General features: G+C 40.3%; 1 protein-coding gene across 2 annotated transcripts in view; it reads right to left on the reverse strand.

The window, feature by feature from the left end:
• SNX30 (sorting nexin family member 30) overlaps positions 1-13,336 on the reverse strand; it is a 51,084-nt gene that overhangs the window by 5,751 nt on the left and 31,997 nt on the right. Inside the window, exons 5-8 of one of the 2 annotated variants that reach the window (XM_084225366.1) lie at positions 12,552-12,747; positions 11,699-11,898; positions 6,016-6,102; positions 1,220-1,372 (exon numbers count right to left, since the gene is read on the reverse strand). In XM_084225366.1, coding sequence (XP_084081492.1) covers positions 1,220-1,372; positions 6,016-6,102; positions 11,699-11,898; positions 12,552-12,747 — 636 coding nt within the window. Of the gene's footprint in view, positions 1-1,219; positions 1,373-6,015; positions 6,103-11,649; positions 11,899-12,551; positions 12,748-13,336 lie in introns of those variants that run through there. The other variant, XM_084225367.1, reaches the window with a different exon arrangement.

Below are 13,336 nucleotides of genomic sequence, written 5' to 3' on the forward strand. Positions count from 1 at the left end.
AGTGAAGTCTCTAATATCCCCCTCCCACAGCAGCCTTAGAACTGAGAGACCAGGATGAAGGAAGTGCTGTGTGAGCAGTTATGAATTATGATTGGAAGGGGAAAAGGTACTGCAAACTAATATTACATGGAGAGGTAACCAAGCACAGGAAGAAGCTTGTAAAGTAGATGTGTAAACATGAACAGAAAAGATGAAGCATAGTTTACTAGGCAATGCATAAGCCTAGTAGTTCTAGCAGTGTTAAATATTTCGTAAATATTTAATACACCAAAAGGGGGCTTATGAGACAGTTGGAGGAGGACTTTTTACAAGGGCTTGTGGTGATAGGACAAGGGACAAGTGCTTTAAACTGGAAGAGGGTAGGTTTCGATGAGACAATTAGGAAGAAATTCTTTACTTTTAGGATAAGAAAACACTGGAACACCTTGTCCTGAGAGGCTGTGGATGCTCCATCTCTGGAAGTGTTTTTGGTTCATACTGGATGTGGCTCTAATCACCTACTCTAGTGAAAGGCATCCCTGCCTCCAGCAGTAGGCTGAAACTTACATGACCTCTAAGGTCCCTTCCAAACCATTCTGTGATCTATGGTATCAACCACTGCATTGGGCTGCACTGTTCTAGCACAAAGGAAAATTAGACTGGAAGCATATGCAGTTGAATGTCAATGTCCTTATAATTAAAAATAAAAAAATCCAACATTAAACCTCAGGTACAAATGCACCAACTGAAAAAGGGCAGAGGCTAGGTGTTTTCAGAACTAATATACAAGGGAGAGAACGATGCACAAAGGGACAGGAATTAGAATAACTTATACATAGCAGATGTAATCTACATATGAGTCTGTGGACATGCATTAACTCATGTAGTTTTGTTAAGAAAAGGCAGAATCAAGGGATTTTTCTACTCTGGTAGTATTACTAGTATGTGCAATTCTGGGGTTTTTTTCATCACTACTGCTGCTGCTCAGTAATTTCTTCAATTCAAAAGTGCAAAACAGACAAGCATGCATGATAAAATGCTGTTAGAGAGCTGACTTGCAAGAAACCACTAGTCTTACAGAGTTCACTTGATCACAACTTCCAACTCTGACAAAAAGCAGCTTCAGATGTCAAATATTCTTGTCTTCAAGACAGTGTGAAGACATCCTGAAGAATTATCACCATTTCAGAGGAAAATAAACTAATCTTATTCCTGCCAGTGCTCCAACAGTTGCACATACCTTCTCGTAGTACTGGATGTTTTTATCTGCCATCCCCATGAGTAGCTGCCTAAAGTCTTGTCTTTTGTTGTTCTGCCATCTCTCCATATCTGCTTTCAGGTCAGCATTGAAACATTCTACTCGGTCTTGACATTTCTCAACATCTGCGGGTACCTGCAGCAAAATAAATGAAGATTAAAACTGTCAGTAAAAGTGCTAGATTCCTGAATTAGCTCAAACCTTACTGAGCAGAACTATGGAAGAAAGGGTAAGTTCACAAACCAGCAGTTATCCTCAATCAACTGAGTTATGGCTATAGGGAAAAAGCCATGGTTCTGAACTAGAGAGGATATGAGACTGCTTAATTTGTTTGTTGCTGTTTGAGGTGGTGAGCACTTGTGCTTGTCCATCTCCATGCCTGATATAGAAGCATGGAGGAAGCACCTGCTAAAGGCACAGGAAAACCATTTGTTGTAAGTACTGGCACTGAGGCTCACTTCCTAGTGCTCAAACTAAGCAGCTTGGCTTCACAGCAAACTTTTCTGCTCCCCATTTACAGCCGCAGTAGGAATGTCCCAATTTATACCAGTGTAAATATAACAACAAACATTTAGGTTTATCAAAAAAGGTGGGTAAGACACCTCGGTATTGACAGCTGCAGAATAAAATTTTGAAGTCCTTAGTTTCTAGCTTCCACTTTTAACCTTCCAGGCTTCCTCAACAAAATTTAACTGCAAAGCACTCATGATCATCAACATGGGATGGGCTCATGGACTTTTAGGCTCAACAACGCACACACAACCAGGCAAAAGCAACAAATGACGTCTTGAAGGATAGCATGCTGCAAGCTAAGGTAGAGATTTAAACGAATTTTTGACAGTAGTCACTCACCCAAGATACACACACTTTAGACCAACTAAGTTGGTGTTCTTTGCTTGTTTTAACTAATATAACGTATACCACCAGGCAAATACAGGAAAAATTTACTAGTGTTTCCTCAAGCAGGAAAGCTGAACACCTTTTTTTCCCTTCTCATTGCTGCTCATTGTCCATACAGACAGGAATCCTGTAAGGACATGCAGACTAAGCCCAGAAGTGCTCAGAAGAGGAAACTCCTGAATCCTGGTACCAAAGCGAGAAGTGAACTGCTCTGGAAACTGTAACTTGCACAAAGGCAAAATACAGAATAAGGAACATTTGAAGAACTTTGTGGTGGCTCCTCTCGTACGTGATACTTTCAGTAAACTCCTTTTCTGAGGGGTGTGAAAGAAGAGGATGAACAGACTACATAAGAACCTTTTCATGGATACCTACACAAAGTCAGAGGTGGGCTACTATCTTGCAGTTTGGTAAGGTACTCAATTTAGGCAGAAAAACACTGACTGTGTTCCTGTTCCAGGACATGGACTAGGGCTAATCACTTTATTACTCAAAGAAGGTCTTACATTTATTCTTCAATAAACCAACCTGTTCGACATGCAGGAGCTCTTCATACTCATGGGATTTGAGTTGCCCTTTATTCACACGGTTGAATTTACTACAGGCAGCTTGGAGGTTCAGTAGATACTTTTTCTCCCTGCCATGTCTGAGCACTACACCTATGACTATAGAATTCACTCTGCTACAACTCCAGATGAAGTTTCCTCACAGACTGCAGACAAGAACAACCAAGCCAGTGACTGGAAGGTTTAGGGAATGCTCCCCTCAAGGCATGTGCCTTGCACCATAAGTACTCTGCTATCTTAATGGGAAATGCTAGGCTATAAAGAGAAATATTTACGAAGTCTGGAAGCAAAACCACATACGATTTACCAATCCAACTAATTTAGCTTCTAAGCACTCACGAGTTCCCTGCTTCTTCTGCCAGGTTCTGAAACCACAATGAAAATATGCAAAAAATTTGTTCTTTCTCATAGCAAGTTCTCTGGCTGCTTAGGCTGAGAGGGCTGTATGAGTTCGGAGCTACAGGGATAACCCAGTGGTCAGCAGATGTGTCACATGTGCTCTCATTAAGGAACAACTAACTCCAACTAAGTCTCCAGAGACATTATGAAAATAGTGTCTGTACATGCAGAAGTCCTACCTGGGTGTGCAAATGCCTTACCTTACAAACTGCAGCTTCCTAGTACAGAAATTGCAACTCAGTAGTTATGACACAATTTTAAGTTAATTAATGGCTTTTAGGCACTTTATATCAATGCAAACTCAAATGCAGAGAGATATTATATGTTTATCATCAAATTTGGGCCTAAGTTGAAGCATCACAGCTGATGTTTTTATCTGTTTTTACCAGTGGAGACATTAAATATTAGCTAACAACTAAGAACAGTAGATTGGACTCAAGGGAAATGCTACTTCTTTACTGATACCTGCTCTCAGCTACTTAATAGCTCAAAAACCCTTCAAGCCACAAAAACAAAGTGACAACTGGTTCAAACTCCAACACACTCTTAAAGGGCTCATGACAATTTTAGTCGCCAATTTCAACTGATGAGAGAGGTATACACAGGCAAGAACTGAGCATAAAGTTGTATATATATGATACAATGTTCTGCATTTGCATCTAATCCTCTTCATGATGATTTTTAAAATCTAAGCTTGCCTAACACCTGTAATTTGGTGTGGTCAATTACAAACAGCATGTCCACTTTAAAAATCTTCTACATCATCATTACCAAGTAACAAATGGTCCAAAAGTAGAACAAATCCAGCATTAATTAGACAATTAATCTTTGCATATGATATTTCTACCTTCCTAGCTCTTGGGAAACAGTTATATGTTACAAGGTTTTTTTCCCCCCTCACCTTCTACTTCAAGTTCTGCACTGCCATATTTACTGTTCCCATAGGTCACCACATTTCAAAGCCTTGAGGTAGACAGAATAAAACAGATCATCAGAGGCAAACTTCATCTCACCAAAACAAAACCACATCCATCCATCCTTCAGGGTGCTGGTAAGATTACTGCAAAATCAGCTCCAGCATGGATCAGAAATCGGTGAGAGGCATTTCACCACTGCACATGTTAGAAACTGAAAGGCTGCAGACTCCACATGAACACCATGATGCTACTGCTTACACTGTGGTGCAAGGCACTGTGGTGGTTTTTGGTGTAAGCTTCAGCATTCTGAGCAGTACCTGCTGACAGAGAGCCACAGTAGCACTACAAGCCTTCTGCATTCATAGGTCACTGGGCTCTAGGCTGATTTCACTGTCAGGACAATCTAATGGCCTGGTGAGCTCTGTGATGCCAGGCTGGGCATGTGCACAGGAGGCCCAGAATGCCCTCCAGTGAGAGATTTTTAAGTAGTGATAGGCTTGTCTTTCAAGATCTAAACAAAGGCCTTTGTTCTCTTAAGGTTTCATTTGGGATCTTTTTACATCATTTCTACCAAGTCAGCAAATATGCCAAGGAAGACAAACGCCATTCCACAACATGACCCTCTGCCTGCTTTTAGTTTCCAGCAAGTCATAGCCAGGAAACCTTGCTGAATTAAGATATGCTTCTAGGCACTGCTCTGAGCTATCAGCTTTTGCAGGTAATGACACATCCTCCGACTGCAAAGGTTCTGAAAACCCCAGAGATAGTATTTTGTGAACATGCAAGGAGTTCTACGCAGTTTGTTCAACTTCATCTTGTAAATGACAAAAATTACTTACGTTACAAAAAGGTACAAGAGTCGCCAAAAATATTCTGATACTCGGAGAGGAGATGTAAGTATTCAAAAAAAGTATTCAAAAAGTTATTCAAAATAATCCCTCTGAGATATGAGATCCAAAGGACTTTTAACATGTGCAAGATTTGCAAAATTCACCAATTCTACTGCATCAAGATCTTGGTACTGTGAAATGCCTAAGAACTGGCTTGCTGGATAGGCTAGATTTCATTTCCTCCACTCTAGATACAACTGTATCAAAAGCTACACTGAGGAAGTCAAGTGCGTACCACACCAGCCAGCAGAGGGACAGCATCACAAAACACCTAGTACACCACTATTTGTAGTTCATTATAGACAAAAGATCAGAAAAACACTTTAGCATTTCTGTGCTCTCATCCTCTTCAGCTTCTTAGATTCAAAATATTATGCGAACCTATTGTAGAGTGAACGTTATTGTATAGTAGTCATAATACTGGAAAATCATCCATTAATTATTAACAAAAACAAGGGAAACCAAAAACCTCCAAGCACAGGAAGGGAACAAACCCTGTTGCCATCATCAGTAAAAGCTGCAGTAATTTAAGAAAAGACTCTTGCACTCTGTTTCATGCAGAAGCAGGTGGCAGCATAAGCCATGTCAGTTCACAGCTTTGCTTTTGCATGGTGCCCAGCCAAAACCTGTCATCCAATGACATGTACCATCTCTGTTCAGCATCACACAGGTATTGCTCCCTAACAGAAAGGGCAAAATATGGAGTTTTCCACAGCCAAAACCAGTGTTCTGCAACAATACAGTCCCCCAGTGCCAGGGATAGGACTTTAACTGCTGAGTCACCAGGGACTGTTCTACCGCTGCTTTGTTAACCTGTCACTGAACAGTCCAACTGACTGCGGGCTGTTGTTGAAGTGTTACAGAGTCATCCTGCTCTGAACTGTGAGAGATCAGTAGTTCAGAAGTTGTTAGACAAGTTAGATGTATTAATACTCAGGTCTTTATTTCACACCAGCTTGCCAAAAACAAATTTCTGTTTTGCCAGAAACTGCTTATTCTGCAAAGAAGCCCCCAGATCCAGGAAAAAAGCAAGTTCTGCTTCTCCATTTTTTACAGGAAGCAGTGTAAGTGCAAACTGTTTTTGTAGAGCAATTTTAAATGCTAACCTTTGGACGGTCTTCTCTTTTCAAGGCTACTGCTTCCAGTTTTGCTTCATACTCCGCTTGAACTTGGTCCCTCTTCTTCAAAACATTCTGTGGGCAAGAGAAAAGACAGCTGTAAAGGGATCCTCTTGTTCCTTCCCCCATTCCATAAGAAACTCTAAAGTGATACATCTTCAGTGCCAAGTAAGCCCAAAGTCAGACTTCCAGATACACTTTGTCCTATTTTACAGCATTTAGGGAGTACCTTTTAATAATGAACAGCACTTGCTCTCCATCAGCTGGCAGGGGCAGATAAAATTCAACATATGGACAAGCTGGAAGCATGCAATATAGAAGCAATCATGAAACTACTAATATAATTCCGACCAAGTAAATTTAATTCATCAGTTGACCTATTACTACCATGAAAAGGATACAAACAAAAGCATCAAAGCTGAAAAGGACTAATGTAAAATTTCTGATATCCTCAAGCAGCAGACAGAAAATAGATTAGCTAAGAGACAAGAAGATCACCACAGAAGGTATTACAGATCCCTTTTCACTTGCAAAGACTCTTCAGAATCCTTTAAAGCAAGCTGTCACATTCTTGAGTTAGAGCAAAAGTAAGCCTTTATATTAGATCAGGCTTGGGGGTGGGGGGGGTTAGTTGTTGGTTTCATTTAAAAAAAAAAAAAATTTGAAAAGGACAATTTACATGAAAAGCACTGGACTGCCTCAGAGAACTTCTCAAGCATTAAACATTTTCTTGACAGAGTATTTTCAAAATAGAGAGCCAAAGATGCTACCTTTAGCTTGTACTATATCCACAAAGAACTTCACTAAGATTATACTATAGTCTTACAGTTTGAAAACAACCACAGGTATTAGTCTTTCTAAGAATGACTTACTAAAAAATAAACAGGTTTGTGTGTGCAAGAGCAGGCAACTTACCACTTCAGGTTTCACAAAGAAACAACTAGTATTTTTTAATTACTCTGTTGATGCAAAGTTATTATTAAAAATGCTCAGAGGGAAGTCAGCCAACACTCTCAGTAAGTCTGAAATTCTCTTGCAGCTAACTTGGCTTTGAGTCTTCCCTTTTGCCACCTAGAAGGAATTGTCCCATTAGGACACCAAGTGGTAACTAGTCATTGCAACAGGTTCAGACAAGGCTACTAACACAGGAGTTACTGTGTTCTGTAGGCTGCCTACAGAAACATGTTTTTAAAAGAGTAGCTCCTCTAACAGACAGTCTAGATCTAATTAAGAGCAACTAAGGACATATAAATCATATATCTACGAATCATCATCATCATCCCTCTCCTCCTTCTTAAACCAAGAGAAGGTCATCAATGCTGTTGCTCTAAAGTAGAGATGTTCAATCCATGATAAATAATGAGAATGGCACCCCATCCACAAAGGTACTATTAGATTAGTCAATAAAAAGAGGGCAAACCTGAAAAATTCACCTTCAAGAGTTTAATTCTCCCTTTTGTTCCAAAAAGGATGCGGAATCATACCATTGGTTGTGCTTGGTTGAAAAAGCACAACACTGCCCCTTCTTTTTGGAATCTGTGCAACTATGTGGGATGGCCTTTAAGGGATTGAGTTACCAATGCAACAAAACTCTGAGAGATTTAATAGATATTTCTACTTTGTATTGCCTCTTGAACCTGAAGCAACTGAAATTTCTTCTGTGAAAAACAACTGCCTCCAGCAATTGCATTTTGCCTTTAGAAGCCTGGAGTTAGTGTGGGAAGCTGAATATATACCAGGAGAAGCCAATGATTAACAGTTATTGGCAAATTGGATTCAAAGAACAGGTGTCTTAATTCCCCTTAAGCGCTCAGGTCCATCTACTGGGGACCACTAACAATGAGCTTGTGAATACAGTTTTAAGTATCCAGTAATGGCTGACCTGAAAAATATATTGCCCTCCCTTTCAGGTGTCCCATATTTTCCTCTGGCACCTCCAAGCAATCTCCTCTGTTCTAGATCGATGCCTTGATGCTTTAGCAGTAATTATGAAAAGCTCTGCATCAAGTATCCTCAAAATTACTACAGACCATGCAATACTAATTAAGGTCTCACTTTGAGAGAAAAAAAAGTTTTAAAAAATAAAAAAAGTTGGAAGAAACCAAACTCAAAACTGAAAAACCTCAACCAACACACTTCAGTTATTTCAGGTCAGAACTAAACCAGATGCGTCTTAGTATGAAAGACTTAGCCTAGTTTCAGCAGGTCCTTCACCATTTTGTACTTAGTTGAAATGTTCCACCTTGGCCCACACAGAGCTTCAGGAGCTTGCCATCAGTCTCCTATCTCAAATTTCAATTTCATTCCTGTTTGCACACCACATAGCTTCCTACTGTGACTACACATCACAAAAGGATCTCTAGTTACTTCATGCCCTTAAAGACACAGTTACCTAGTAGCGTGGCACTTGCTTTAAACATGGGTTAAAAGTAATGTCCAAGAACACCCTGGGGGGATCACATCACATGATAAACTTTTCTAGCAATGTTGAGCAAACAGAAGTCATAGAACATCCTAGTATCTGCACTGAATCATGTATAGGAGATTTTGTTCTCTGCACATACCTCCCAGGGCAACACCAGTGTACATCAGCAGATGTGGTACCACGCTTGCTGACAAAGGCCTCACTGCACCAGGAACTGAGACATCACCTTGCCATGTAACAGAAACCATAGAATACCAGGCTAAAAGAGACCTCAAGGATTATCTCATCCTACCCTTCTTGGCAAAAGCACAGTCTAGACAAGATGGATCAGCACCCAGTCCAGCTGGATCTTAAATCCAGTGTTGGGAAATCCACCACTTCCTTGGAGATATTATTCCAAAGGATGATTGTTCTCATTGTGAAAATTTTCCTCTTGTGTTCAATGAAAATGTCCCCAAGAGTAATTTGCACTGATTGTCCCCGTTTTCCCATGTGTCTCCTTGTGAAAAGGGAGCTTTAATCATATTTGTACTCAATCCTTAAATATTGGTAGATGGCGATAAGATTTTCCCTAAGCTTTCTTCCTCAAGACTGAACATACCCAGCCTTTCCTCATACAGCAGACTTCTTGACCATCTTTGTGGTCCTCTTCCAGACGCTCTTCAGTTTATCCACATATTTTTGTGTGCAGCAGGGATAAAAACTGAACACAGTTGTGGCCTAACCAGTGCTGAGCAAGGCAAATAATTTGGAAAGGGTCTCTTCTAGACGCTTCCAGCAGCGCACATTTTAACTTAAGGACACAACACCAGCTTCTGCCCTGTTCTGCAAATCTTTCAAACAAATTCAGAGGCTAGGCTTCCCTCAAAACAGCTAATATTCTATTCAAACAGAACTACTGGGCTTTGACTCCATATGTGCAGTTCCCTCAGGCTCTTTCCCTTAGGTACAACAGTGCTCCTGAAGAAATCAAGGCCTCTGTCTCTGAACAGTGACAATAATCAGGCAATTCTTACTCAAGGGATATTCAGCTATAGACTGCTCTATAGATCATGTTCCCATACTTACACCAGGGGTACAGTGTGCAACAAAGAGAGCTAATCAATGTTGCACTGAACTCCTAGTACCTGAAGAATTACCTTCCATCAAGTACCCTGTGCAAAAGATATGCTCTGAAAGAATTAAAACAGACTTTCATCTCACAAGCAGTCTTCACAGCAGATGATGAAGAGGAATGCACTGCTAGTGAAGAGGATGACCCTTTCAACTGAAAGTCTCCTTCATTCCAAGGGTGTACTCCTTACTAACCTTGATTACTTACTTAGCATTATGGATTCTGCAAGGACAGTTCAGTAGCTGCTCACTTCAGAAACAGGCTGATGTTTTCTAGCAGAAGACAACTGCGCTTTGTAGAACCTGAGTGAGTTCAGCTTTGCTATTTGAGAGGGAAGGAAAATACAAACTGTCTGTCTTGGCTAACAAAAGTTTTTGTTCTTAATTTCCAAATTTTTAGACTGAGTGAAGCTAATAAGATGTCCAAGCCAGACACTAAATAGCATAATTTGTTAGAGCACTAGAAAGTCAAATCAACAGTTTGAAAAGTTCAAGCCAAAAAGTAAGGGTTTCTTTAGCTGAAAAAGTACTTTAGAAAGTTAAGTAACTGTTGGCTTGGGAAACAATGCCATTCTAAAAGGGGTCTAAAAGGCCAAAAGGAAGCCTAGGTTCAAGTCCTAATGCCACTCTGCCTGTGGTGAGTGGTGATTATCTGCCTAAAGTACCTCTTCAGCTGAAGAAACCCTGGCTTTCAGCTTTAAAAAAATTCCCCTTCTATACTCCCTCGCCCAATTCGGCTTGCCCCTTCAGATGCCATCTTTGGTAGGCATTTTTAGCATCAAAAGCCAGATGTTCTGAGCTAAAGTATTTAATCACTAGCCTCACGCGCTGTTTATTTGTAAGCACACTCCATCCACCTCCACCTCCTACAGTCCAAACAACCGAAGACAAGGCTTCCTACAGCCCACTCTGTTCAAGCAATACTTTAGTGTTAATAGACCCATAAAGAAAACACAACTCATTCATGCTGGGGTCAAATCCATGGTGACAAAAGCAGAGAATATACCCAGAGAATTAGTGCAAGGCCACCTGCAAAAATACTTTAACCACAAGAAACTTTACCACACAGATGTACAACTCCTGAAGCTGGGAAAAGACATCTACAAGAAAGTATTTAAATTCCCAGTTTGAGAAGCATAGGATGAGATTAAGAGAGAGGAGGACTACTATTTTCAGACTGTAAGTACAGTGGGCTATTAGATCTGTCAAGGAGTGCATATCACAGCCTTGTAACAGTTGTTCCAAGTGGAAAGTCTTCAGAAGGTACTTGTCTGCTAGTACCCCATAGCGGGACTGATATATATATATATACACACACACACATATATATATATGTGTGTGTGTGTGTGGCACACATACTGTGCCACAGGCAAATTGTGAAAAGCTCTGATGGACAAACTAAAGTCCTTGATATAATTTTTTAGTGAAGTTAACTCAATAATTCTTTTCCCCATTAGATGTGATTGATTACCAATGCTCCATAACTTCAATAGAATAAAACCCAGATTAAAGTAGATGTTATTATGCCTGCATAAGCAGTAAAACATCAAGTTCTTAAAAAATATGAGTCACAGAATACCATCTTTAAGCAGTTACTTGGTATGCAGAACTTAAAAACAGATATATCATGCCTAGGGTATGGGGATGACAGAGGAAGGAATGTCTGTTATTTGGACACATGGTTCTAAAACAAGGCACCCACCTCTGCTACAAATGAATGATAGAAACTGCTGATGCTGTAATTCCTGTTGGACCCTGTAGCGAAGTAGTGAAGAGCTGAAGCACAACTGGCTTCAATTCAAAGAAAGATTCTAGGCAGCCACAGGATGTCTCCTATAGAGTTCCACCTGCCACACCAATGAAGGGGCAACTCATTGTTATTGTAGGGTGTACCTGTTGTGTACACCCTACAATACTGACCCTAGCTTGACCAAAGAGCAGAGCAGACAGATAATGCTATTCATGCTATTACACATACCTAGCTTTGATTTGACTATGAAAATATCCTCCTACTTAATCTATTATTTACTTCCCCACTTTTCCCATGACCACCGTTTCTCACTGTTCAAAAAGAATGAACTCACAAATTCCAGGCAAACACGACAGCGCCTTCTGCCACAGGGATCTCTTTACCTTCATGGACTCAGCATATAATATATATTCCCTAAGCACAGGCAAGAAGTCTTCTGTCATGTCCTCGCTGAGTTCTTCAAGAGCTGTGCAACAATTCCCAATACAGGCAGACACTCCTTCCAGTGGCTCTGATAGCTCAACCTCCAGCCCTCCCCAGGTTGAATAAACAGGTCCATATTCTCGTAGTTCCACCAAGTATTCTACAAGATGCAGATGAAAAAATAGATTAACAGAGTAAGAGCAAGGCACAATGGTGAGCAAACACAAAATAGGTGAAATTACGCACCAATTTTGAGTAACATTAATCCCCACAGGGAGTCAAGGCTTGTGTTACATTAGCTTCTTAATAGACTTAATAGAGTTCTCTGGCTGCACAGGTGACAGGTTCAAGTTGTCTCTTTCTTAACTTACCATTCCTTCAGACTTCCAATACAAAGGCTCTTGCACCCGTGCAGTAGCCAAGGTCAGTTTTTTAAACATGCATAAAACCTAACTCTACTAAGACAGACTTGTATAGCGTGTCTTTATCTAGAAATTCCATTTGTACTCCTCCAGGTGGAATCTACAGGTCACCCCACCTTCCAAAAATCTTACAAAAAATTACCCCCCTAAGACAGTAGGTTGATATAAAAAGTTCAACTTTAAAAAATATTTGGAGAATTGAGCTAATATCAGATACTGTGTTAGGTTTTGGGCCTTTTTAAAATCTGGAACAGGCATTCGATTTTGCCCTGTTTGTGACTTATTACAGGCCAGAATCATCAACACAAATTGTCATGATCCTTTAATCAACCAGAATAAGATACAGAACATTCAGACCGAAGTATTATGATGGAACACCTTGTGTCCTTACCCAACTGTTCCTTGATAATCCGTTGTGCTATTCTATCAATGGTACCAAGCTTTAGAGAGAATGTGTCCAGATAATCTCCAATGGCTGCAAACTCCAGTGGCCGACTCCTTAATTTGTAGCCTCCTGTAACGTATTTGACAGACTCCCCCATCTTTGACAGCAAAGCCATTCCTTGCTTTTTGTAGGCATTAAGATCCTAGGAATTAAAACAAACAAATAAAAAACTGAAATAAAAAAGAATATGTTCAAGAATACTCGCTTATATGTTTAAATATTAATACAGTGAAGCATACTTTCCAGTCAAGATCAAATCTTGTGAAAGCAACAGATTACATGTGACACACAGCCTTGAACAAAGGCTTTAGACAAGCTGTACAGATGAGCACAGCTTCAAGGCTCCATGGAGGTAAATTATCCAGGAGAATAGTATGAAGTACATTAGAAATAAACAAGTAGTCCAACTTTGCATGTGGCCATACTTGCGCATTTTCTTGTACTCTCACCAGGGAAGCAGGCTTATTAACAGCCCTGGTTCCATCAAAACAGTTCACATCATTCACCTACACATACTTCTAAGTCATGACTACAATACCAGTATTAAACAGATGCACCAGCTGGCTCTAATGACAGAGCTATACATTGCACATCATTTGGTAAGCAGCCTCCTCACTCCAGTTCTGTGGTCAAACAAGAGGCAGGTGAAGACTGCACGCAGAAAAAATGCAGCATGAGGACACCAGCAAAGCTTCTCTGCAAGAGAGACTGTAGCTCAGGCTGGGTCAGAT

This window comes from Fringilla coelebs, assembly GCF_963513975.1.
Source record: "Fringilla coelebs genome assembly, chromosome: Z".
Lineage (NCBI taxonomy): Eukaryota > Metazoa > Chordata > Aves > Passeriformes > Fringillidae > Fringilla > Fringilla coelebs.